Source organism: Porcisia hertigi, chromosome 36 (genome assembly GCF_017918235.1).
Source record: "Porcisia hertigi strain C119 chromosome 36, whole genome shotgun sequence".
NCBI lineage: Eukaryota > Euglenozoa > Kinetoplastea > Trypanosomatida > Trypanosomatidae > Porcisia > Porcisia hertigi.
The window spans coordinates 2,891,285-2,916,564 of NC_090595.1; the positions used below are offsets into that span (position 1 = coordinate 2,891,285).

The 25,280-nt window shown below is 54.1% G+C and overlaps 8 protein-coding genes across 8 annotated transcripts; all 8 read left to right on the forward strand.

Annotated features, from left to right (window-relative positions):
- Positions 1 to 679: 679 nt before the first annotated feature.
- On the forward strand, positions 680 to 2,224 carry JKF63_00725 (uncharacterized protein; the record flags this gene model as incomplete). Its single annotated transcript, XM_067896775.1, has 1 exon — positions 680 to 2,224. The coding sequence occupies one exon, from the start codon at positions 680 to 682 to the stop codon at positions 2,222 to 2,224; it is 1,545 nt and encodes a 514-aa protein (XP_067752932.1).
- A 973-nt stretch (positions 2,225 to 3,197) lies between these two features.
- Positions 3,198 to 4,001, forward strand: JKF63_00726 (uncharacterized protein; the record flags this gene model as incomplete). Its single annotated transcript, XM_067896776.1, has 1 exon — positions 3,198 to 4,001. The coding sequence occupies one exon, from the start codon at positions 3,198 to 3,200 to the stop codon at positions 3,999 to 4,001; it is 804 nt and encodes a 267-aa protein (XP_067752933.1).
- Positions 4,002 to 4,720: 719 nt separating this feature from the next.
- Positions 4,721 to 5,317, forward strand: JKF63_00727 (uncharacterized protein; the record flags this gene model as incomplete). Its single annotated transcript, XM_067896777.1, has 1 exon — positions 4,721 to 5,317. The coding sequence occupies one exon, from the start codon at positions 4,721 to 4,723 to the stop codon at positions 5,315 to 5,317; it is 597 nt and encodes a 198-aa protein (XP_067752934.1).
- A 1,412-nt stretch (positions 5,318 to 6,729) lies between these two features.
- On the forward strand, positions 6,730 to 9,852 carry JKF63_00728 (uncharacterized protein; the record flags this gene model as incomplete). Its single annotated transcript, XM_067896778.1, has 1 exon — positions 6,730 to 9,852. One exon carries the CDS (start codon positions 6,730 to 6,732, stop codon positions 9,850 to 9,852), a length of 3,123 nt encoding a protein of 1,040 aa, XP_067752935.1.
- Positions 9,853 to 10,558: 706 nt separating this feature from the next.
- On the forward strand, positions 10,559 to 12,157 carry JKF63_00729 (uncharacterized protein; the record flags this gene model as incomplete). Its single annotated transcript, XM_067896779.1, has 1 exon — positions 10,559 to 12,157. The coding sequence occupies one exon, from the start codon at positions 10,559 to 10,561 to the stop codon at positions 12,155 to 12,157; it is 1,599 nt and encodes a 532-aa protein (XP_067752936.1).
- A 1,618-nt stretch (positions 12,158 to 13,775) lies between these two features.
- Positions 13,776 to 15,671, forward strand: JKF63_00730 (uncharacterized protein; the record flags this gene model as incomplete). The annotated part of the gene is made up of 1 exon (XM_067896780.1): positions 13,776 to 15,671. The coding sequence occupies one exon, from the start codon at positions 13,776 to 13,778 to the stop codon at positions 15,669 to 15,671; it is 1,896 nt and encodes a 631-aa protein (XP_067752937.1).
- Positions 15,672 to 16,866: 1,195 nt separating this feature from the next.
- Positions 16,867 to 17,874, forward strand: JKF63_00731 (uncharacterized protein; the record flags this gene model as incomplete). Its single annotated transcript, XM_067896781.1, has 1 exon — positions 16,867 to 17,874. One exon carries the CDS (start codon positions 16,867 to 16,869, stop codon positions 17,872 to 17,874), a length of 1,008 nt encoding a protein of 335 aa, XP_067752938.1.
- Positions 17,875 to 19,865: 1,991 nt separating this feature from the next.
- JKF63_00732 (uncharacterized protein) lies at positions 19,866 to 21,617 on the forward strand (the record flags this gene model as incomplete). The annotated part of the gene is made up of 1 exon (XM_067896782.1): positions 19,866 to 21,617. One exon carries the CDS (start codon positions 19,866 to 19,868, stop codon positions 21,615 to 21,617), a length of 1,752 nt encoding a protein of 583 aa, XP_067752939.1.
- Positions 21,618 to 25,280: the final 3,663 nt, after the last annotated feature.

Below are 25,280 nucleotides of genomic sequence, written 5' to 3' on the forward strand. Positions count from 1 at the left end.
GGAAGAGGAAGATCGCTGCAGCTTTGTGTGGGGGTATTATCGCTGTAGTGAGCCTTATTCAGCAACTCAGGGACTAGAAGACCCCTCTTTTTTTCTCCCCTTCCTCTAGGCATGTGGGGTATTGCAATGTTTGTGGGGACCACGACGTGTGGATCTGCTTTGAGGTTTGTGCGTGTGCCTGCGCAGGAAAACCAGGTTCGGTTTCTCAGGTGGGCGATGCGGGACAGGGCGACAGCGCCAAACGCGCTGTAGAGGTTATGTCGCTGCATTCGAGTCCCGACCTGCCTTATTGTCTCTTCTCTCCCTTTTTTTTTGCGCCTCGACACCGCACGACGAGCCAATAGAACTCTCAGTGCCGTGAAGGACGCCCATGAGTGTTGTCCTCCTCGGAGTGTGCAGCTACACATTCCAGAGAAGAAAGTAGAAAAACCTTTCCATGGATATTAAAAGCTTTTTTCTCTTTGCCCTCTCATTCGAGCCTTGGGCACGCCTTTGGTATTTCACAGCACATGGCGTGTGACTGACCCAGCGCCGACCGCAGCCCTCCCATCCGGACAAAAACAGAAAAATGTTTTGTGCTCCCCTCGAACCCTCTTCCATCTCCCATCCCCCCTTTTCACGGTGCGTAACCGAATTAGTCCCCTCGAACGTCGTAGAACGGGGCTGCATCTTGACCCTCATGAAGACCATCTTGACACCTTCTTTTGTGCAAGGGGTCGTGGTGCTGTCGCCGGCGTGCGGGCATCGCGGAGTGGCTGGCCTTCGCCGCAGCGTTGCCAGACGAAGCGGTCTTTTTCTGTGCGCGCTGCATTTTCGGGGGCCGTCGTTACTGAAGGCTAGTGTGCGCTGCCGATCAGACTCTAGGTTTTCGAAGAGCCGCCCGGTGAAGTATGTGTCTACTGAGGCGCCAGAACTTCGGAGTGAAAGCTCTAGCCTTGAGACAGAGCCGTACTGCGCCGGCGGCGCTCTCTCCGCAGACTACGCCGGAGGGCTGAGCAATGTCACGGCGAAGAAGTTCCGCGGCATGGAGGCGGTAGGCACGTGGGCAGAAGGCGAGGACGACAGAGGGGGGGACCACGCCAGCACGAGCAGCGCTGCGGAGCCGAAAAGCATAGACTTTACGTGCGGCGAGAAGCTGAGCAAGCTGGAGAGGCATTATCACCGGAAAGCCCCGAGCGACCGGTTTCTCTCCTCCAATGAACGCCGGCTCTTCTCGCGCATGATTTACGAAGCTTTTTACAAGGAAGGTGTGCAGACGGAGGTCGACCCCGCAACTCTGTACCAGGCCTCGCTCGAGGTGCGGTGGGTAGAGGAGTGGGTCGCTAGCCGCGCGCGCGAAGAGCGCTGGTCCGAGGACAAGGCGCGACGCCTGGTGAAACGGTCGCTCCTCGAACGGGTCGACCTCCACAAGCCACTCTCATACATTATCGGCTCGCAGCCATTCTTTGGTTGTGAGATCTGTTGCGAGGCGCCGCTTTTGTGCCCGCGGCCCGAGACGGAGATGTGGACGCACTGGCTGGTGTACAACCACCTTGCCCGCGCGGTGCCCACCAACGCCGCCACCGGTACGTCTGCAGTTGAGCCATCGATCCGCATCCTCGACGTATGCTGCGGTACAGGCTGCATCGGTGTGGCCCTGGCGAAGCACCTGCCATGCGCCGCTGTCACTGCCCTTGACATTCTGCCAGTCGCGGTGCGGGTGTCGCGAGAGAACGCCACACGGAATGGGATTTCGCCTGACCGCTACTCGGCAATAGAGAGTGACATGTTTAGCTGCTTCCTGGATGAGCAGACGCCTGGTACGCAGGTGAACAGCGCCACAGAGAGCGGAGACCGTCCCATTGGCACTGTCAAAGATGTATACGCTGGCACGTATGATGTGATCGTTAGCAACCCACCGTACGTGTTACCAAAACAGTACGTCGACCTTCCTCGCACCATTACGCATTGGGAGTCTAAGACGGCGCTCGTCGGTGACGACTACCGCGAGTCCCGCCAGTACCTATATTTCAAAGAGCTTTGTGTGCATGGGGCAAAACTGCTCAAGTCGCGTACGCAACGCAACGAAGTGCTGCGTGACTCGCCGAACATAGCAATCGAGGTCGGATTGCAGGCGCACATGGTGGCTGACCTGATGGAAAAGAGCAACTACTGGCGAGATGTCCAAATTCATTTGGATTACGCCCAACAGGAGCGCTGGATCACTGCGAACTCTGCGCATTGAGTTCAAAGCCCATCTTCCCTTGTTATGCGAGAAATTCGTCTGGGTCATTTTTTTTTTCTGTGGTCAGCCTCGGTGTTTTTCTCTCTTTCCGTTCTCCTCCTCCTTTTTTGACGACTCTGTTTACGCTTCGTTTCAATTCTTTTTAGGCCCCCCCCCCCCCCCCCCCCCTTTCCACGGGCTGCAGCCCGTCACGCCGGAGACGTTTGAGATGATACACAACGACATCATGCAGACGACCTCGCTTCCGACGAGGCAGGCATGCAAAAAAAAAGAAAAAAGCAGAAATGTCTATTGAAGGGAGGATGTCACAGCAGAACCTACTTTTCGGGGGTTCTCTCTTCACGGAAGGCGATGAGCAAAGGAGTGCGGGGAGCGGCTCATCGCTTCCGTAGAGAACTGGGTGCACTTGTTTGTGTGTTGACTGGTTGCCTCGCTGACGGCTCCTTTACTTTCCTATCTTCTGTGAACAGTCTCGTTGACCATGGGTCCTTGTCCCGCCCCCCGCTTGCCCAGAGCCCACCCAAACGCCTCGAAAAAGGACGCACACGACAAAGGTCGATGAGTGCCCTGTTTTATTGGAGATGGACGACTGTCGCTAGTATTTGACCGAATTCGTGTTTGACTCTCCCCTCTTTTCTTCATTTGTGTGCTCATGGAAGCTGTTGTTATTATTGTGCTCCCCCGCTCCTTACCTCCTCCTCGCCTCACCTGTGGTGTCTCTTCCCTCAAGCTCTTCTCTTGACCACCTCCTTGCAAATTCGTACACGGAGTGACCGAGATACACCATCAAACAAGGAGAGGCATACAGGAGCATCTCAGGCACATCATCACTAGATCAAACACCTCATTCCTGTGCCTCTGACCCTCCCCCCTTCCCCCTTCTTTTCCCGTTGGGTTCATCCGTGTTCCATCTCCTGTCGCTCATCGTCACAGGCCTCGGCTCCACGAACCCGCCCCATTCCGTACTACAACAATGGTACTTATAGAATGTAAACGGCTGCCCAAGGAAGAGTATAGCAAGGACTATGATGCTTTCCTTGTGAGCATGCCGGCCACCACCAATATTGGTGAAGCAACCGACGCCATCCAACGCATGCAAAACACGCGTGTCCGGCTTAATTGGATGATGACGGCAGCGAAGCAGATGATCAAGGATGGCATGGTGAACGAGTCGCAGCAGCACTACTTTAGCGGTCCAATTGGGGACACGGAGCGCTACCTGTCACTAGACCGCACAGAAAAGCGGCAGCTGTGCGTGCAGAGTGAAATGGATGCCCTGGTGGAGGCCTTCAAAGGGGGTGCAATGATTGTCTTCCCAGCGGAGTGCAGTGGTGTCGATGCGTGTCGGCGCCTGGCGGCGATTCTCGACAGTGATGCGGCATCAGACAGTGAAAAATCCAAGGCGCACCGTATTCTCAGCATCATTGACGAGGGAGCAACGAATGAGAACACCCTGTCAGGGCGTGCGGTGATGTGGTGGAGCGCCAAGCCACTCGCGCGCGACACCGACTTTGTCAAGTACGTCGGCAAGAACGACAAGACGAAGATTACAGTGAAGCTGGTCGCTGAGGGTGGCCCGCCACCACCTCGCGAACCGGTCGTCGATGCAAAGGCGCAAGCAGAACTGATGCAGCATTTCTATCGAAAGCAAGAGGAGATGAAGAAACTTGTCGAGGACGAGGATATTTCGTACGGCAACAGTGGCTGGGCTAATCCACATGGGCTGAAAAACCAGTTACAAGGCCTTGATTCGATCCACTACAGAGGCGCACTCTAGAGGGGTGTGTGTCTTCACGAAACGTGCCACGAAGAACGTATTGATCATCATACCCTCCTTCCCCTTCCCCTCCATGGTCGAGAATGTGACTCCTGTGTCTGTAAGCGTTGGCCCCCTCCCCCCCCCCCCTCCCCTACTCCCCTCACACACACATACAAACACACACACATGCACATACGTGTAAATGTGGGGGGGGGGAATATGTATCGATATTTCAAGAAGAGGCCTTGAAGGTTGGTTAGCCTTGACATGGAGATGCTTGCTTGACAACAACTTTTGGTCCAATCGCTCGCGCTTTAGCCCCGCAAGTAGTGGATGTCTACTGTTGTGTAGTCGCCTTTACTCGAAAGCAAACCCGCACAAGTTCAGCGGCAGTACATGTGGCTGATGTTGCCATGTATCCCGGACGCTCCCCCCTTTTCCCTTTCTCCATGGGCGAGCCTTCTCTCTCTCTCTTCCTTGTCATCATCCCACTCCAATTCTTTGTTGTTCTTTTCGCTCTTTCTGAATGGGATTTTTTTTTTCTGGGCGCGTATCTCTTGTCGTATTTGACGTGTCGTGGTACGCCTCACTACGCGACCGACTCCCATTTGTTTTTCCTCACCTACGGTCTACGCCGGATACTGGCGCTCAACTCTCGTTTCTCCCTATGAACTCGCGTTGCGACGATACCCCAGCAGAGTAACTAAAACCCCCATTTGGTACCTTCCGTGGCAATCATGGGCGTTGATCTGACTGGCATCTCCAAGAAGAGTCGTGTGATTCGCCATCACACGTACTCCACGAACCCGTACATCAAGCTTCTGATCAAGCTGTACAAGTTCCTCGCGAAGCGCACGAGCTCTGGCTTCAACAAGGTCGTGTACCAGCGCCTGCTCAAGAGCCGCAGCAACCGCGCCCCGATCTCGCTGAGCCGCATTGCCGTCGTCATGAAGCGCAAGGCCGTCTTCACTGAAAAGAGCAAGAAGGCCCCGATCGCTGTCGTGGTCGGTGACGTGCTCGATGATGTGCGGATGGCACGCATCCCCGCGATGCGCGTCTGCGCCCTGCGCTTCTCCAAGAACGCGCGCCAAAGCATTGTTGCCGCCGGCGGTGAGTGCCTGACCTTTGACCAGCTCGCCATGGTCGCTCCGACTGGCAAGAACACGTATCTCCTGCGTGGTCGCAAGTCTGGCCGCGAGTCTGTGCGCCACTTCGGTGCCTCTGGCGTGCCCGGCAGCCACTCGAAGCCGCACGCGACCAACCGCGGCAAGGAGACGAAGCGCGGCCGCCGCCCGGGTCAGTCGTACAAGCGCAAGGCCTTCCGTCACGTCTAATCTCCTCCGGCTTTGGGCGACGTGTGTTCTTGTCACTCGACTGGTATGCTGAAACAATGTCATTGGCCGTATGTCTGTCGAGGCGCGAGAAGAAAAAAATGGGCAGTCCAAGGCCGTTTGCGCGTGAGAGGAGAACGCAAGAGATTCTTGCGATGGGGGCTCTTCAGCTGCTCCTCGGCCACTCTCTCCATCATATCATCCGAGCGCACGACGTCCTCTTCGCACCTTCTTTCAGGCCCCGCTACAGCACAGAGGTCAGGCTACGAATAGACGGAACAGCTTATCCGAGGCAGCAGCAAACGCATGCATGCATGCTATTCGGTGTGGTGGGTGAGGGAGCAGAGATGTGAAACACAAGAGCCCATCGCGTGTCTCACATCTTTGTTCTTTGTATTTACTTCTCTGGTCTGTATTTTCTTCTTTCGATTTTTGTTTTCAGTTGAGTTTCCAAAACATGACATCCAGGGAAGTTCACCACCGTCAAGGGGCGGCGGGGGGGGGACAGGGAAGGGAAGGGAAGGTGGGATTGGATAGAGCGGTGGTGGGAGTGGCGTAGTACATCTACTTGTCTCTCCTTCTCTTCTCGGTCCTGCTTCAGGCAGGCCCGACCTCTCTCAGATTTCCCCCTCCCTTCCCCCCAACCCCCCCACCCCTCACCTCCTCCCCCTCTTCCTCCCCTTCGAGACTTGTGCGGGCGCACAATTTCCCAGAGGTCGGAGGGGGGGGGGTCTTTTGGAGAACCAAAACTCACAAGTCCGACGGTGGCAACCGTTCCTCAACATCTGAGTCGACAGCCTGAAGGAGCATGCGTGAACCATCTCACTCGGTGCCCGAGGGCGTCATGCACATGCGGTGCAGTCCTCTCTCTGAACGTGGTGGTCACCTCCCTTCCGCTCTCTTCTCTCCTCCTCTTAGGTTTCTCTCTACTGCAGATCGGCCTCCCTTCGGACGACTTTTTATCTCATCTCTCCCCTCGAGTTAGCTTTCCCCCATATACACACACCACCGGCATTTCCCTGGGCGTCCAAGATCTCAATAACAAGTCTCTTGTTAGGTCTCTGCGCGCGTGTGTGTGTGTGTGTGTGTTTCGTCGCTGACTTTATTCGAAAACGTTTCCTTCTCTTTTCACGAGGGGGAGGGGGAGAGAGAAAAAAACAGAACAACGTACCGCATGCAGTAGCTCTGCGCACAGGCATACTATTGAAGGGGCAAAACGCACACACATAGACACACACACACACACACACAAAACTGGATGGCATCTTGGAAGCCTCCTCTCCTTCCGGCTATATTCTTGTCTGCCAGGATCCACTGATTGCCGCTCACCGCTGCGTTTGAAAATAGGAAAATACACACGGCTACGTCAAACCTACTCATTTATTTATTTACTCTTATTTAAAACATCTTCGTATATGTCGTCTGCGCACCACAGCGGTATTCTGGGTGGTGCTACGGCTGAAGCTAGGCGAGTGAACGCAATGAGTTTACAACGGATCGCCGCCATACTGAAGGCGTGTGGGGTGTCAGAAGGGCACGGCTCCCCACAAATTTATGCGAATCCGGAGTCGATACACATCATTGCACCTGGTGACCTGAAGTTTTTGGTTTCGTACGCGGACGTGGTTGCCACGCACAAGGATCTGCGCTACGATGTGCGCGCCTTCACTGGCATTCTGTGGGGCATGACCCAGCATGCAGAGCGGAACATTGACAAAGTGCTGCGCGGTGCCGTGGGCACCAGTGCGGCGGTCGCGGAGAGTACAGGAGCTGGTAACACCGGTGGCGCGCCGTCGTCGTCGCTGTCCCCGGCATCTTCGCAGACATCCGTGTACGCGAATGTGTCGAAGATGTACTTGGACATTTACCCACACCTCCTTCAGGTGTCCAGGGTGACGACGTTGCTGCGCGCTTATGAGAGTCCGGGCGCGCGCGCAGGAGTGCGAGGCACACGTCGAATAGCAGAGGTGGACGTTGATGTGGTCGCCCGATTGGCAACTCGACTGACCCATCTTTTCTTGGGCGAGGCGGGTGAGCGCTCGTCCTTGCTGTCAAGCGGCGCGGGTATGCTAAATGTGATGGCTGCCTACACGAACGTTGGTCACCTGCTCTTCCGTGCCACTGAGGGTGCACTTAGCTCTGTCACCCTGCTGCTCTCCTCGTTGGCTGCTCGCCCTGGCGGTGATGCGGAGCCCATTCTCCGCTACTTTAACGACGATAACGCCTGGCGGGCCAGTGCACTGGGACTCTTCATTACTGAGAGCTACAGCACTGCGATTCAGACGGTGCTGTTCGCCCTCTTTCAGCGTCGTCGTGACTTTGACAATGTCGAGGAAGTCACCGCAAAGCTCTTTTTACGACGTCTCGCCTCTCGTCCGCCGTATCGATGGCGAACATTTCGTTTATTGTACTTCACGGTGCAGGAAGTTGGGGCGCACGACACGCATGCCGCAGAGAATCAGCAAGGCAGTAGCGCGTACGGCCAGCTACTTGTGTTCCGCCGCATCCAGCGTGCGATTCAGAGGTGCCTCACCACACATGGCTCTAGTACCGCTGATGAGCTGGCGGCTGTAAAGGCGCTGCGGAGGGGTGTGACGGCGCAAGTTCATCGCGCTTGGTTTCTGCCGGCAAGCGCCGGCGGGCGGTCACAACTTTTGTCGTACTACGAGCTTCTCGTGTTCTCAGCACTTCAGGGGATGCCGCAGGTGAATTTTACGGAAGACGCCGAGTTGCTACGGCGCGCTGAGCAGACAGGCCTGTCGGCCGAGCCGGAGGTCCTCACTCCTTCGTTTCTGCGTTTGCTGATGGCCTGCTGCTACACCATTCCACCACCAACGGACGGGACTTTCGCGCACGCCCCGCTGACGACGCCTTCCACCTTGGCTCTTTACGAATCGCTCTCGAAACACGTATTTCAAATAGGTATGTGCTCGAGTGCCGTGAGAGCGGAGGAGGTGAATCCACTGTTTTCTAGTCCTGCTTTGCAGATGGAGACACACATAGATCTTTGTCTATGGAACGCAATCAACAACACGCGTGAGGACGAGCTGGATGTGGCGGAGGCCCTTCCCGCGAAGGAAAAGAGTGACGGCGCGGCAGCGAACCCCGCCGTGGAGTCTCGAGCCCCACCTGTGAATACCACAACTGGGGCACCAAAGGAGACTGGGTTCCCCCCTTCCACTTCGTCTGGCGGGTCCGCAGAGGTGAGTGTTCTCTCAGGAACGCCCCCCCTGCCGAAAGCCCCGACGCCCATCGTTGCGCTTTTTCATCGTATTCGCCGCGACGTGTCGCTCTTGTTTGCTGGCAACGGGGATGTCCTGCAGCACATCCCGGAGGCGGCGGGGGCTCGAGCAACGAGCTTTCCGCTAGGCTTCCGCGTCATGACCCTCACCACGGTGAAGGTCCTCTTCATCGCGTTGCGCACCGCAGACTTTTTCCACCACATATCCCCCACAGAAATGTTGCCGGTCGTTGCGCAGCTATTTGCTCTACGAGCTTACTACCCCGTGTCACTCTCAGCGACCGAGACAGAGCGCAAGGAGGCGCAGCGTCTGCTGTCCTTGCTGCAGAATACATTGGCGCTTCTGCCGCAAGAGATGAAGGCGGCAACGGTGAACGAACTTCTCCGGCGCGTTCTCGTTCCCATCAGCACGACGGCGCATCACGCCAGCCAGCTTCAGCTCGCATTGTTCGAGGCCTATCTGCATTCCATGGCGACCGCGAGCGCCGCCAACGCTGTCGCCGAGGACCTCATGCTGGAGCACTGGGTTGACATCGCAGTGCCAGCCATCACGAACCGGCACAGCGTTCCGCTAGCCAATGCTGGTCATGACTTCCTCATCGCCGCCTTCAGGGCCGAAAAGTACGTCAGTCCTCTTTTTGTGCCCACGTATGTCTCCCTGTACGCCCCCAATGCGGAGCTCTTCAGCAACGGTCGCAGCGTCTCCCAGGCGGCTGCTTACCCGCCACTGTCCGTGAGTGCAATCCAGCATTTCGCGCGTATGGTGAGAACTGCGTGTCATGGCATTGAGCGGTGTGACTCGACGGCGTTGGCGCGACTGCTCGATGAAGTCCCCGGTGGTCCAGTGGAGGATGCGGTGCCGGCTACCGCGAATGCCTTGACAGCGTATATGTCCAAACTGTCACCAGCGCAACGCGCCGCACTCCGCAAGGTGACACCGATAAATGCCGTTCTTCTTGTCGTGTCTGCGTTGTTTGAGTGGCTATGTCTGTTGTGGAATAACTCGCCTGGGTACGTGAAGGTAGCGCAGGACCTCTTCGTGGCGTATTTCTCGGGGCTGTGTAACTTGCTGCAGTGCACGAGCACGCCAGTCCTGCAGCGCGTGTGTGCCTCAATTGAGGCGATCGAGGTGGAGCATTTGCGCGGCTCTGGCAACGTGCAGCTCCAATTTCTGAAGTACGTGAGCTCAGTCGTCGACTCAGTCCAGGTACCATCGAAGGTCGGCATCGCCGAGTGGTTCCTCAAAATGAGCAAGCGTATCCAAGAACAGAACTACGGAAGGCAGTCGAAGCTGTAGCCCAGCGCTCAGTGTGGGCCCTCGTGTCGTGTCGTGTCGTGTGTGTGTGTGTTTGTGTGTGTGTGTATTTGTGTTTGTGTGCGTGTTTCCGTGGCCTTTGCCTTGGTACGTAAAAAAAGAGCAACCACATATATTTGTACATGTGCATTCTGTGGAGCACAGTCCCGGAACATTTATCGAATCCCTCCTGCGGTGTTCTCGTAGGCAGCGCAACAACGCTGTATTTCTGAGGCGAGAAACTGTGAGGCAGACATTGGCGCTCACACGAATCTTTTCCTGTGTCGCGCTGTTGGCTTCTCTGAACCCCATACATACATATATGTATATATATATATTCTCTTCCTCCTCTCGTCCTTGGTCGGGTGTTATCGCCGCGTATCTGTGGACATTTCCACTGATATCTCAGGTCGTGTATTTTTATTTATTTTTATTGTGCTTTGCATGGGCCTCAAGTTTAAGCTGGGGGGGGAGGTGACATCTTCGTTTATTACCAACAAGGTGGTTTCGTCAGGCGTTGCTCCGAAGCCTTTGTATTGGTGATTCTTGCGAGAAGGCTGTGCAGACCTCATCACTGGTTTTGGGCAGAGAAAGAAAGCCCGGGCGAGAAAAAGAAAGGATTAAAAAAAAAAACGGATCTGCCACCGCTCGGTCCCCGGTCTCAATTTTTGGGTGTTCGTTCCGCATCATTGTTGACTCTAGTCTTGGAATGCGTGCATCACAGCTATGTCGAGGTGCACCACTCTGCAACATCGCCCGCGGTTTGCACCGCATTGCTGAGGCGATGCTCATGAGTGCTAATGGATCAGTGACTGGGGCGGATCCCCGGCACGCATCAACCGCGTCGTCGGCCTCAAACGCGGCGGGTGAGTCAGTGAGCTCTTTAGTTGCGCAGGGCCCCACCACACCTTCTTGGGCGCTACCGATGGATTTGGCAGAAGATTTATCGAAACCACAAGCACCAAGGGACATGCAGTTTAAACGTGTTCCCTCCTCCCGCGTCGGCCGCGCGGCTGGCTTCGCGTCCCTGTTTGCCCAGCTTGGCTGGGAGAAGATGATGGGCAGCACTCCAGCTGGGGGACTGATCTCTGAGCGCGGCCATGGACACATTGTCAACACTTTGTGTCGCATGCGTGGTGCTGTCTTGAAACTGGGCCAGATGCTCAGTATCCAGGATGAGAACACGATTCCACCCCATATAGCGTCCCTCTTCGAACGTGTGCGTGATCAGGCGTTTGCGATGCCGCCGGCGCAACTTGACCGCACCCTCGCCAAGGAGTTTGGCAACGCGAAATGGCGCACAGACCTGTTTCATAGCTTTGACGACACTCCTGTGGCAGCGGCGAGCATCGGTCAAGTACACCATGCCACCTTGAGGCCCGGCGCTGCGGGCACTGACCCGACAAAGCCGCCCGTAGAGGTTGCGGTCAAGGTGCAGTACCCTGGAGTGGCGGAGAGCATCGACTCCGATGTAGCAAACCTGAAGATGCTCATGTCTGTTGGCGTACTTCCACCCGGGATGTTTGTGGAAAAGATTCTTCAAGAGCTGCGCAACGAACTGAGCGCTGAATGTCGGTACACCCTCGAGGCATCCAAGCAGATGAGGTACCGCGAGCTGGTCGCTGCTGACCCCTCTCTTTCGACATTTTTTTACGTCCCCAAAGTCTACCAACAAATCACCACGGATCATGTGCTCGTCAGCGAGTACGTGCGCGGCGTCACGATTGATCACCTCGGCAAGCGGCCTGGGGTTCCACAGGAGTTGCGAAACTACGTGGCGGATCGGTTGATGGACTTGACGCTGAAAGAGCTGTTCGTGTGGCGGTTTATGCAGACCGATCCAAACTTCTCGAACTTTCTGTATAGCGCAAAAGAAAATCGAGTCTACCTGCTCGACTTTGGTGCGTCTCGCGAGTATTCGAGCGAATTCTTGGAGGACTACCTCGATGTCGTGACAGCGGCCGCTAATGGGGACCGCGAGACCATCATTGCGAAGAGCATTGCGCTGGGTTTCCTTACGGGTAGAGAGGTGGAGGAGATGCTGGACGCACACTGCGCTAGTGTCTTGCTGCTGGGGAAGCCATTCAAAGATCGAGTGCAGGCCTTCGACTTCGCTGCTCAGAACCTGCCATCCCTTATCCAGGCATATGTGCCGACAATGGTGAGGCTTCGTCTCCGTCCACCACCGCCCCCAGTCTACTCGCTGCACCGACGCCTGAGCGGCACGATTCTCCTCGCGACTAAGTTCAAGGCGGCTATTCACAGTGGAAGGCAGTTCTGGGATATCCGGGACCAGTTGCGAAAATGAGCTTGTTCTTGTCTGAGGTGGAGCTTTGAAGCTCTCGCTCGGCTCAAGTCGCAACTGCTGGGGGATAAAATACTTGGAGTGGCCGTGATGTCATTCATGGAGGAGGGGGAGAGGAGTGGTTATGTGTGTCTTTGTGTGTGTGTTTGTTGGGCGGTGGGGGTGGGGGGGTCTTGCCGAGTCTCTTGCTACCCCTTGTGTGTGCGTTCCTGCACTGAATTGTTGTGTGCTCACATGATCCTTTTTTTATTCCTTGAGAAAGCGCAGACGCAATGTGAAGGTAAGGAACCGCCCCAAACCAAAACCTGGAAGACTGCATATGGCGGCGGGACAGCTTGAAGCTTTTGCGCATAAGAGCACACGTGGTCAGTGGCTTCCGATTCCTCCTCTCTCTTTTCCCTCTCTCACTGTCTCTCTCTTAGCGTCACGAAGCACTTGAACAACGTCGGCTACGAGGATAGCGGCGCCAGGGCTGTGCTTGTTGTTGTTGTTGTCGTGGCCGACGTTTTTCCGTTTCGCTGCAGGCAAGCGAGGCATGAGACGCCGTTTTTTCCTCAGTCCCTCTCCCATCCTCTAATCACTGAGAGAATGGGCGTGTGCGCTGTTTGAAATGGCCAGGGAGAGAGAGAGACGGACAGCATGCCATTATGTGGTACATGTCCACGTCACCATGAACTTCGTTCTCGGTTGCACTTGTCAGCATCGCCCTTAACTCTTTCTTTGCATCCTCACCGCTTCTTTTTTTTTCCTCTTTCACCACCACCTGCTCTCCGTTCTCAATCACCTGACACACGCACACACACACATATATATATATATATCTTTCGTCTTGCTGCGGTCCCTTCGCCCCCTCGCTTCCCCTTTCGTTGGTCGGTTGTGTTCGCCACGCGTTTCACGTGATCGTGCGTTTGTATCAGAGACGGACAGGCGTCTGCGACTGCACATCCCTTCGGGCTCACATCAGCTAATATACACCCTCGCGGGGCGTCTTGTGCTGCTCTTGACCACCCCTCCTCCCACCCGTCCTGAAGGTGAATGAAGTGTGCATCGAAAGGAACCCTTCGCAGGGGACAAACTCAGACCCAACCTTTCCCAGTCGGCTCAATCTCTAACGGGTGGTGTTCTCCCCCCCCCCATTTCTGCTTTGCTTCATTTAGTCCACACTAATTCCGCCTGCTGCTTCTCTGCCTCCCTTCCCCTCCCCTCCCCTCCCCTCCCTTCCCTCCCCAGTGGCTCTACTCCCAACCACGCCTCCTGCTCCCCCATGAGACGTACCTGGCTGTGTGTACTGTTTATTTGAAAGCATCTAGTTGCTCTGTATGTGTCTCAGCTCTCGCTCCTCTCCATGAGTCGCACATCGGTTTTTTTCTTTCGGTTTAGAACGACGTTGTGGGCTGGAGCATAACGGGAACTGGACACTTCGTGCTTTGCAACGGGCTGTCACTCTTTTGTTGCTTTGGTCGGTGGACTTCAGAGTCGGTTCTTTGGGGTTTCCTAACATATCCGCTGCGGCACTTGCGCTTCAGAAGCATCCACCTGTCTGCCTCATCCTGTGCTCTTTGCTCTCCTTTGGGTTTCTGTTTTTTTTTTTTTAATCGTCGTCCCTCTTATACTGACTGATATGCACGGTGCCTCCCCTGCTTCACGCAGTGAAGTGAATCGTGCTTACCCACTGCAGGCCGTGCAAGGTGTACTGCTCGCGACAGTCAAGCGCAGCGGTGGTGGTGAAAAGAGCCAAGATCCGCTTCGCTGTGCATCGGACAGGGTGCGCGGGAAACCCCAGTCCACGCCAGGCGACACAGAGAGCGTGCCTCGGGTATGCGCTGCCCCTACCAGCATTGGCAGGACTGCCGTGTCGTCTGCACCACAATCTCTAGCGAGCGCACTAAATGGGTCAGTCCAATCAAGTCGGTTTCTTCCTCCGCCTGCGGCTGCAACGTCTCCCTCGGCGGAAAACCTCCAGCGCAGTAGCGGTCGCTGTCGCAGCGCCGGAACGGGAACGCTTTTTCTCCCGACATCTTCGGTTTCGCTGTGTCTGTCGGTCACATCGCCGACGATACCGGTGTCGTTTACTGAACAGAAATCGTGTGCCACCACCGCAGGCGGAGCAGCCTCTTCGGCGCAAGTCGCCAGTGAGGCAGCGAGCACTAAGAAACCGTTGTGCATAAGAAAGAGGCGACCGGTAAAAAAGAGTGACGGTTCCCAGGGCGCGTCACTTGCCAACCCGCCCTTGCCTGAGAATAGCACGACGCGTACGGTCTATTCTCTGCCTCACAGATGGACTACCGAGAGTGGGGTGAAGTCCCCGCCCTGTGAGGCGCAAACGAGGCTCTCACCCTCTCGCCTGGCGTCGCCGGCGCTCTCGGAATCTGCCGCCGGTGAGGCGGAAGCGATGGAATTGAACGCGGTGGCGCCCGTAATGCCACAGGTGGCGGTCTTGCCGCAACTACCAAGTGCGCCTCCTTCGGCACCACCCTCGAAGGGATGGTCGGCGCCAATGCATACGCACGGAATCCCCGAGCACCTACCTACAGACGATCCTGACGTACTTGTGCCTGCGCACAAGTATGTTTATGATCTGAAGACTTGCACATGGAAAGGGGTGAGCGCCATGATTCGCGTGCTCCATCCAAATCGAGGTCTCAGTCAGGGGGAAATGCGTGTGTGCTTTCCGTTAGAGGAGGTGGACGAGGCCGGTTTCCGTTCTCTCATGGTGGCCAAGATGTTTCGCCATAACATTTCGAACGTGACCGTGAAGGACTACTTCAACGAGGGTGAGTCGCAGTGCATCTGCGGGATTTTCGCAGAGAGGTTCAACCGGGCGCAGGCATCCAAAGACGTTCAGCGGCACGTCGTCTCCTTCCTACAGTGCGAGACGTTACGCATCAAGCGATGCGACATACCAGAAGCGCATCAGCACAAGCGTACTGGCTTCTTCTCGTACCACCCAACCGACTCCGCTGACATCTTCTTCACAATGGAGCCACGACTCGACGGATTTTTCACCAAGTACACAAGCAACTTCGGGGGCGTTTACGAGGGTTTTGAGAGGCCGCTGAGCTCGGAAGAGGAGCGCAGGCGACATGGTGTGCTCTTGGCCGTGGAGGCCTTCTCGCATTTCACCCTAGAGGAGAGTGGCGGGTCGATGCTGGTATCCGACCTACAAGGTGTTCATGACTTCTTGACGGACCCGCAGATTCACACCGAGGATGGAAAAGGGTTCGGCATGGGCAACATGGGTCGGGAGGGCATTGGGAGGTGGAGGGAGGCTCACGTGTGTAACGAAGTATGCACGGCGTTGAAGCTGAAGCCGCTTTCCAAAGACTGGAGAGGCACCCCGTCAGTCGCGGAGAATGAAAATCGCACGAGCTACTATGAGATTCTGCGTGCCAAGCTACGCAGCTCAGCACTGGCTGCGTCCGAGGAGATACTGCCGCTCCCCGAGCCGCTCTCCGACATGTGTGATGATGAACGACTGGAGTATGCCATGCGGCTCTCAGCCCTGGTGACACTGTGATGAGATCCAGGCGTTGGGTTCTGGTTTGTGCCCTTCTGTTTGTGGAATGTAATTCGCTTCACCTGTAATGTGGGTTTGCAATCATCACTTTCCTCTACCCAGGGGCTGCCTCACCCCTGCGTCGTGCCACCCTGTTTTGCCCACCGCCGTCTCCTTCCATTCTGCGGGGCTAGCATCCATGCACACAGTAGTGTAGCCTGATGTACTCTTGTGGGCGCCAAGAGGACTACTCGCTATCCTGCGTTCCCATCCGGCCCCCCTCTTGGCAGCCTTCGTGCTCCTCACTCGCTATGAACGGTGAGCGACCCGAGTGTCCCCCTCAGTGCACACCCTGATATATCGGCCAGAAAGCACTTTGACCACGAAGCGCCCCGTGACGAGTGCGGGGAGAGGAGGCTGGCCCACCCCTCATGTCACATTCGGCCCATGGTTTTGCTCCCTGCATCCCAAGGTTGGAGGAGGCTGTATGGCCTTTTCCACCTTTCACCGCCGTCGTGTTTTTTTTTGACTTTTTGATGTCGTTCTTTTTCATTACTCCGTTGTTGCATATATATTTCCCCCCCCCCCCATGTGCAAGTCTGCCAAGACACCCATTAGCGGGGTTAATGCGCTTCGGTGCGCCCGCCTGTAGTTGCACGTCACCGCTTTTTATATGCCGAGAGAGGTGAAAAAAATATATTTTTCCCTGATTCTTTGTGATTGGCGCATGGATTTCTTTCACTTCTTCCCCCCTCACCCTCCCCCCCAACTCCCAACTCTCCCCCCACACATATTGGCACTTACACATCGAAAGAAAAATTCTGGGTGACATGGTGGTGACAGTGACGTACAAATGAAGAAAAACGTCTTCATAAACGAAAAAAAAGGAGAACCGAAAACAAAAGTAGAGAGAGCAGCGCGCCTCCTTCATGCGCACACAGAGTAACACCGACCACCAGGGGACTCGGGTCTTGACGCGCTACAGTGGGAAAGGAAATCTGGGCTTGCTCTTAACCTTATGCTTTTGGTTGCAGCGAACAATATTTTGAGCGCTATCGATCCTGACCTCGGCTGCTGACACTCCACTACCCCTTCCCACCCACGCCCACTCATTTCTCTTATGAGCAACCCACTAAAGAAGCCACAGCCCAGGCTTTCTTTCTCGCAAGGATACAGACACGCACTACCTTTGGAGTGTCCTACCAACGCCTGATTCATGAACCCGGACACCCAAGACGTTCTGCCATCGGAGGAATATCCGCCGGTGGTGTGTCCCGCAAAAAAATACATCTTCGACCTTCGCTCCTATGTTTGGAAGGAGATGGATTGTCTGATTCGCATTCCCCATCCACACAAAGGAATGGGCCACGGTGGCATGCGTGTGTGTTACAAAGTGGAAGACGTGGACGAGGATGGGGCTGGGGCACCCATGGTGGCGAAGATGTTCCGTCGTAACATCAGTGATGTGGTAGAGAAGGACTACTTCAACGAGGGCGCTGCACAGTGCATGTGTGAAGAGTTCGCAGACAACTTCAATCGTATCCATCTCTCAAACGTCTCCAAGCCAAACATATCGTTTTTGCAGTGTTACGTCGTCCGGATACCACGCGCCAACATTCCGACAGCGTACCAGAACAAGCGCACAGGATTCTTTTCTTACAAGACTCAGGATACACAGGAGGTTATGTTTGTGATGGAGCCAATGTTGAACGGCTGCTTCACCAAGTACAACAGTAACTATGGAGAGACTTACCGGGAGGACAAGAAGGCGGCCCTCACCTCAACGCAGGCAAAGCGGCGAACGGAGATATTCGAAGCTGCTGAGGCATTCTCACATTTTACCCTCGTGGAGAGCGGTGGCTCAATGCTGCTGTGCGACTTACAGGGGGTGAACGACTTTCTCACTGATCCGCAGATCCATACCGAGGATGGGAAGGGGCTCGGCATGGGTAACATGGGACAAGAAGGGATCGACAAGTGGATGGAGAAGCACACATGCAATGAGATTTGCTGCGCACTCGGTCTGCAGCCCTTAGATGGTAGCGTTCTCAACCGCGCGACGCGCGACCCCGATGCCAACCCGTATCTGGGGCTTCGCGCCCGATTGCAAAGTCAAAAGCCCGTCCAACTGCGTGATTTAGTTCCACTTTCGAAACCGCTAGAGGAAATGACAGAGGCGGAGCGCATTGATTATGCTTTGAAGCTGTCTGAGCTGACAAACTAGACGAGGGCAGTGATTCGTAGTCTTCCAGCGTCCTCTTTATAATTTGCTACCTTGTAGTAGCGAATACCCATGTTTCGGTTAATGTCTATGGCGAGAGAAGGGCAAGAGGAGAGGAGAGAAGGGGGGGGGGAGGGAGGTGGGCTGATGTGTGTGTGTGTGTGTGTGTGCGCTCGCCTCCCAGTAATTCTGGCTTCTCGAGGAAGAGGTGTGTGGCAGCACTTGTATGTCCCGATCTGTTTTATTATTATTGTTTTTGTGGTTCGCACCACTCTTTTCCTCTTGCATATGCACACACACACATATATATATATATGTGTGTGTGTGTGTGTATTTATTTGGGAGAAATCCCACTTACATCCCACTTTTACTTTTTTTCCCGTGTGAAGACGGCTATTTTTGTACAGTCGTGTCTGCGTGCCACCGGTGTCCTCAGTGGCCGTTCGTCAATGAAGTGCCGTAGCGTTATGCAGCGATGGTGAGACTGACCGCTTTTTCAACCATTATGTTTCTGTTCAAGAAAAACAAATATATTAGAAGACCACCTGTTGTGAATTATTCCCATCCGAAGGCGGTGATCGCGTCAAATTTCAAAGGGATGTATTTTCACACTGACCTGAGCCGTGATCAGAAAAAAAGTTGCGTGGCCGTGTCATGGACACTCTATCGCGATCCGGCGATGGTCTGAACGAACGCTAAAGGTGAAACATGACAGGCTCCCTCCCCTCCTCGCAAAAGGGTTTCGGCTTTTTGATAGCTATCGCATGAAAATAGGAGAGGTGACAAAGCGGGGCACACAGGGGACTGGGAAACTGTGTGCTTGATAAGAGGGGAAAGCGCGGGGTCTGTGGAACCACTCTTCTAGATTTTTTTCCCGTCAAGTAGACCCTCTCTTCCAGGCAGGCTGAGCCCCCCCCTCCCCCCCCACGCACACACACACACGCGCACCTTCTCGGCAGGCGTGTTTCCCGTAACACCGATCTTTCTTCTCTCTGTATCCACTGTCAATTGCAAAACCCCTCAAGTACCACTTTTTTGTCCTTCTTGCTGTTGCTCTCGTGTTTGCTCTTTTTCTATCTCGTCACTCTTCACTTTCTACACACACACACACACACACACACACACACTATTGGCACTCGTGATACCAGTGGTTTCTACCCAGATTCGTTAACGTAGGTCTTGAAGGGACTCATTAGCTGATACGCTTTATTTTCTCTTGTAAGAAGTACCCCCCCTCTTTTTGTATTTTTTTTTCTGTATTGTTCTCCATTCGCTGTGCGGCTCGCCTCTCTGGGGGTTTCCTTCCCGTGTGTACGATTCCATTCAATTCTCAGTCGTTGCTTCTGTTGTTGTGGCTGTTTGTGTTACAGCCTTTCTTTTTTTTGTTTGTTTGATCGTTTTTTTTTTTCGAGTCCCCTCTCCTCCCTACGAGCAGTTTTGTCGTCCACCTTTCTTGTATTCTCATTAGTTTTTTTTCCCTCCCCTACTGAACTTCTGCTTTTTTGTGTTTGTGGAGGGGACGGTGTTGGGAGAAGAGGCGAAGGGGGGAGGGGGCTGATCCTTTGTCGTTAGATCCTGCGTTTTCCGTTACATATTTTTCCAGTTCTGTTGTCTTCTTTCGTAGGCTGAGCTGTCTGCTACTCGTAATAACAAACACATCCACACACACACACACACACACACACAGGGTTTCTAGACAAAAGCACGAGGACGACAGAAGTGGTGGTGTGGGGAAGAAAAAAATCAAGCAATCTCACAAAGAGTTTTCAGTGAAGAATAAGAAAGAAAACGCAAGAAAACACACAGTGAGCTTTTGTCGGTTCAATACAACTCGTGAGAAATATTTTTGTGTACGTGCACCTTTTTGGGTGGTTACTTGAACACACACACACACACACACACTTACTCACGTACAGCGGGGATCGAGTCACTTATTTATCCAATCGTTCATACCGTACGTGTTTTCACTCTATAAGCGTTTCACTCTCTTCTCGATGCCGCAGCCAGCTTCTAGTCAAGCTTTCGATCGGGAGCAGCTGACAAGCATGGTGCACAAGCTTGCGATGGATGCTGAAGACTTTTTCACCCAGCAGCAAAAGACGCTCCAGACTGCGTATGCCGACCTCAGCAGTCGCATTGAGCAGCTGCGAGTGCGCGTGCAGCAACAACACCAGCTCAGCACCATGAACACGGCCAACAGCGGGTATAGCAACACGAATCCATCGCTTTACTCCACACATTCACATTTGCCGAATGCGGACCTGCTGGACCCCACCCGTTTAAAAACTGGCATGATAAGTAGTCTTGCTGCGACGCCCAGCGCTGTCAATGCGATTAATGCCACCCCTCTCCGGTCAAACATCGGGGGCGCATCGCGGTCACTGATGAGCAGCCTCAATGGATCTCACGCAATGGTTTCCATGGCTGATGCGATGTCAGAGAACGCACGCTCTAACGGTGCGCTTGGAGGCTACCTGAGCGCCGCTCTGAATGGAGTCAGTGCAGCGGGGGTGGGGCCTGCGGCAATGTGCACCCACCAAGCTGATCCTGTGACACCACCCAGCAAACAGGCCGCTGCAGCGCAGCCTACCGGCAATGGCGCCGGAGTGATGTCGCTGCACGTTGGAGGCGGATTGACCACTGTGTCCTCTGCGGACGATTCAATAAACGGGGAATTTTTCTCTTCTGCACCAAATAGGGGCAACCAGAGCCACGACGAGTCGCTGATGGCGTCCCCGCAGGCCTCACAAAAGCTCTCGTTGGCCGACTTCATTGAAGGGTTCAACATATCCTCTCACTCCGCGAATACGACCGCCTGCTCCGCCTTTAACTTTGAGTCGCTTTATGAGCACCTCACGGATGGAAGTGGCCCAGAGGAGTTGGTGCAGACCCCCGTCGACCACACAGCCAATGCACCAAACTTGTTTGCAGCCAGTCCAATTCCTACTGCACAAGTGGCAGTACACGGCCACCACCACGACAACGGAAGCGAACACCCCACGGACGCGAACACCCGTAGCAGCGGTGCGACAGCGAAAAGCAGCATTCCCATCGACACGCTCCGGGCTCTGCACGACCAGCATCTAACGACGAGCGTGCACGTTGTGTACGAATGTGGGAGGCCAAGAGTCTTGAAAGTCGCTGATGGCGCCTCCGATGCACCCGGGAAGCTCGGTATTGACCCCCGTAGTCGCTGCGAGGTCCTGGTGGAGTTTAAACGGAAGCGTGTGCTAAAGTACGAAGCACAGGAGTACGTTGCACCGGGTAGCTACGTCATAGTAGGGGGTGACCGCGGCGAGGACTTGGGTCTTGTTGTGTACGTCTGGTGTGAGGTAGCACAAGAGGGTAACAACCATGGTCACGGAGGGAATGGCGCTGGCGCACCGGAAAAGTCTGGCTCACACGCACGGAAGCGCAAGGTGGTTGGTGTTGGCCTGACGGACAGCAAGTTGCCGCGCAACATGGGTGTTGGAAACGGCACCGTCTTGCGAATGGCAACAGAAACTGAGGTGCATCAATTACTTGGAACACAGGCGGAGCTAGAACGTCGCGCTTTTGACGTATGTTCGCAGCTGGTCCTGGACCATTCCTTGCCAATGGTGATTGTGGACGCCGAATATCAGTTCGACAAGAAAAAGTTGACGTTCTTCTACGAAGCTCAGCAGCGGATGGACTTCCGCGAACTGGTGCGTCATCTATACAAGACCTTTCGTGCGCGGATTTGGATGGAGCTGCTGGATTCTTGAAAACAAAAAAGCCCCTAAAGTGATGTGCTTTCCCTCCCTACAATCCCTTCCCTCCCTGTGAAGAAGTCTACGTCATGAGAAAAGAAGCGTACACTGATGTGGTTTTGCCTCATTGCTTTAACCATTTGTCTCAACTGTGTGCGTGTGCGCGCGTCGTGTGTGTGTGGGGGGGGGGGCGGGGGGAGCAGCGTCAGTGGGTGTTTGTTTCTATTATTTTTCTTCACTGCTTTCATAGATGTCACCATTCTAACTTTTTTTTTCCATTTCACTTTCTTGTATGTGTGTGTGTGTGTGTGTTTCTTTACAGGTGCATTTTTTACTTTTCAGACCCCGAACGCCGAAGCACGAGAGGGGAGACGTAGTGGGGGGAGAGAGAGACGTAGATCAACCCCGCCACCCCCCCCCCCAAAAAAAAAAAAAAAAAACGAGATCGCGATCAGAAGGCAGAGCAGGTGTGAGAAAGGTCTAGACCAACAGCACTGGTTAATCAGAGGGGTCACGAAGGAAAAACAACGAAAAATCGAAAATAGGCGGGAAAAATAGATTGATGAACATAAAACAAGACGCTGTATGAACGACAGACTCGGGCGACGCGCCTCATCGCATGCTCTATCATGTGCCAATTTATCCTCTCTCACACTCCGACTGCGAGCAGAGTCACCATAGGGGAGGGTAGTTTGGAGAGGGCAACAGCTATTGGACTCTCGTGGCATCTGTGGCCGACAGTGCAGCAGAGGGCACTCGAAAGTACTTATCGTTTTGATGCTCCTTTTTTTTTTCGTCTAGCTTTAGCAACTTTCGGTTACCTACCGTGAATGAGAACGGAACAGGAAAACCCGATGCGGAGATGGTCTGACGCTCTCCGCCCCTTTTTTTATTCCGCCTGCCTCCCTCTCGCTGCCTTTCTAGGGTCAACGAGAAAATAGAAAGAATAAAGGATAGCTTGAAGAAGTGACAGCATTGCTTTCCCAGATATTTTAATCGGCAAAAAAAAGCGACTTGAGAGGCGCGCAATGTGACCTGAGAGAATTACAGATAGCCACATATGCAAAAAAAACTCATTTTGATTGGTTACAACAGTTTTTATCCCGATTGTTCTTCCTCTAGTTTTATTACTATTTATATTCATATCTCTTCTGTTGGGTGAAGAGCAGATGCGAATGCGTACACACCAAAAAACACGGGTAGTCCCCTCCCCCGATTTTTTTTTTGTGTGTGTGTGTGGTGGTGGGGAGGGGGGAGGGGGGGAGAAAGCTTTGCCCCGCTTTCATGCCTCAACACAGTTCATTTTCTGGGAAGGATTCATGCGAGTGTGTGGTGTTCGCTCCCTTGGCCCCCTCCCCCCCTCTTTTCCCCTCTCTCTTTGTTTGCTGATAACCCGCTGGGCAATTTTGTTTCAGCGCCCCCCTTTTCTCCCCGTACTGCTTCAGATTTTCTATATTGTAGCCACTTTCGCTTCATGCGGTCTCTCCTCTAATTTTTTTTCAGCTCTTTTGCTTTTGTTCAGAATCAGATCACGGATGTTGTTTCAATTCTCGCTTTATAGTCTGGGGCTCATTATGGCGACCTTCATGTGGAGGTTACGTGTATATGCATTCGTTTCTCTTCCACATTTTGCATTTGAGAGCTCCTCCTCCCCCTCCCCCTCCCCCACCTCCCCCACCCCCCCGCATCCCTCCGTTCGCGTCTTTTTTCTCTTAGTTCACTCTACGTTTAAGTAATGTAGGGATGGACAATGAGTGCTCAGTTACGAAGGGTGCACCTCTCCAGTTCACGGATCGAATAGCCTTCTTGTTTGTTTATGTTTGTGTGTCTGAGTGGCGCCTGCTTTCTTCTGGTCGCGTGTATGAAAGCCTTCTCCCTGCCCTCCCCTCCCATCCTCTTTGTTTCCCTATTGTTCAGATACCCCCCTTTCTTTTTTTTTTGTCCAAGGCTGAGGAGGAGGGGGGGGCGGAAGGGAGTACGTGAAAGGGGTAGGGGGAGGGGGTTTACTCTACCCTGCACTCTCTTTCTTTGTTACCACCTCATTCTTTTTTTTTCGCTTTCTTCGGCGTTCTTCAGATTTACTACGGTTCTTCTCACTGCAGCTCTACAGCTTCTTTTCCTTCCATCTCCACTTGTCTGTGTAGACGATATCCCCCTGCGGCTCTGCTGTCCATAACAGCAGGGGATACATGAGCGAGTTATTCGGAACCTAGTGTGCTGCCATGAGAGGAGACCAAGCGGATGCTCCTCTCCTTGCTATAGCCGCTGCGCTTCTTTCCGCGGAGAGAGGTGAGGCGGGGGGGGCGGGCAAGGGAAAGGGCAGAGGCGTACAACGTAGCACCATCACAGCGCTGCTGGGGGCATCTGTCCGGTTATGGACGGGCCGTTGCAGCCGAGCGACTGAGCACGCCTTGTGCCAACCACCCGATCTGAAGGCGATTGTGACTGGACGTAATTTCCCCATGCCCTGACTGGGGGGGGGCCACCTGGGGACGGAAGGACCCTGCATGCCCTCGAGGAGTACACTTTTTTGCGTGACTGTTGTGATGGAGGCGGCTCTGAGCTGATGCGGGAGTCGCGCAGGTGAGGAAGGTGCGGCGTGGGGATGTCCGAGATTATGCATCGCTGCGAAGGCGTCTACAGCTGGTGCTTTTTCACCACGCAGTGAGGCCCGATATGCTCTCTCGGGGGAGGGGGGAGGTGTGGAAGAGGGTACGAGGGCATGGTAGGGGTAAGGGGAGGGGGAGGGAACAGTAAGGAGTCCACCCGCTATTGTACGACAACGTCGATAAGCAGGGAGAAAAATCAAAGAAATGCATTTTTTAAATGTTCATATACATATCTGCGCAGCATCGTTCATGCTGACTCTCCATGTATGCACGCGGGGTCTCGCTAGTTCAGTAGGAGAGACCCACAAGAGGTGTAGACGTCGTACTTTTTCTCCACTACTTTAACGGCGAGAGTCGTTCCGAGCAGAGCCCGATGTGGCCTAGCAGACTGCCGCTTTTTGTTTTTTTCCATGTTGTGCTGGTCATGTGAGGGCTGACCATTCTATCCCTGCCCACTATCACCTCACCCCTTTGCCTGACCGGGCGTGCGTTTTTGTTTTTTTGTACCCCCCCCTTTTTTTGTTTTTTTGTGGTTGTTTTTGTGTTCTGTTGGTTTTCTTGCCGCTCCTTTTCTAGAAATGTGTATACTATGCCTTCCCTCCGTGTTTTGTTTCCCTCCTGGCATGGTGTAGAGGTGTGACTGCGTTTTTGGTGTTTTTGTGTTTGTTGTTGTGGTGCTCTGCTCTTCTTTTTTTTTCGCCCCCCCCTCCCCCTCCCCCGTTTGTGCAGGTGTGTTCATGTATGTTAATTTCTGTTGTCCTGTGGGCCTCTCTACTTTTTTTTTCTCTCCCCCTTTTTTTTTCGGTGGTGTCCAATGAGCCGTGCGCTTTCGCATGGATCACACACGATGCCTGGAAGAGAAAACGAGGCCGTCAACTTAAGTGGGCAAAAAGAAAAGTGTGAACGGGCAAATGCGATTGCATGCAGGACAGGCGTAAAAAGAAGGCCCCCCCCCCCCACACACACACACACATGAACAAGATTCAAACAGACATCAATGAGAGAAAAAAAAGAAATGAGAAGACAGTTGGTAATGCACTTCTTTTTTATTATTATTAAAGTATTGAGG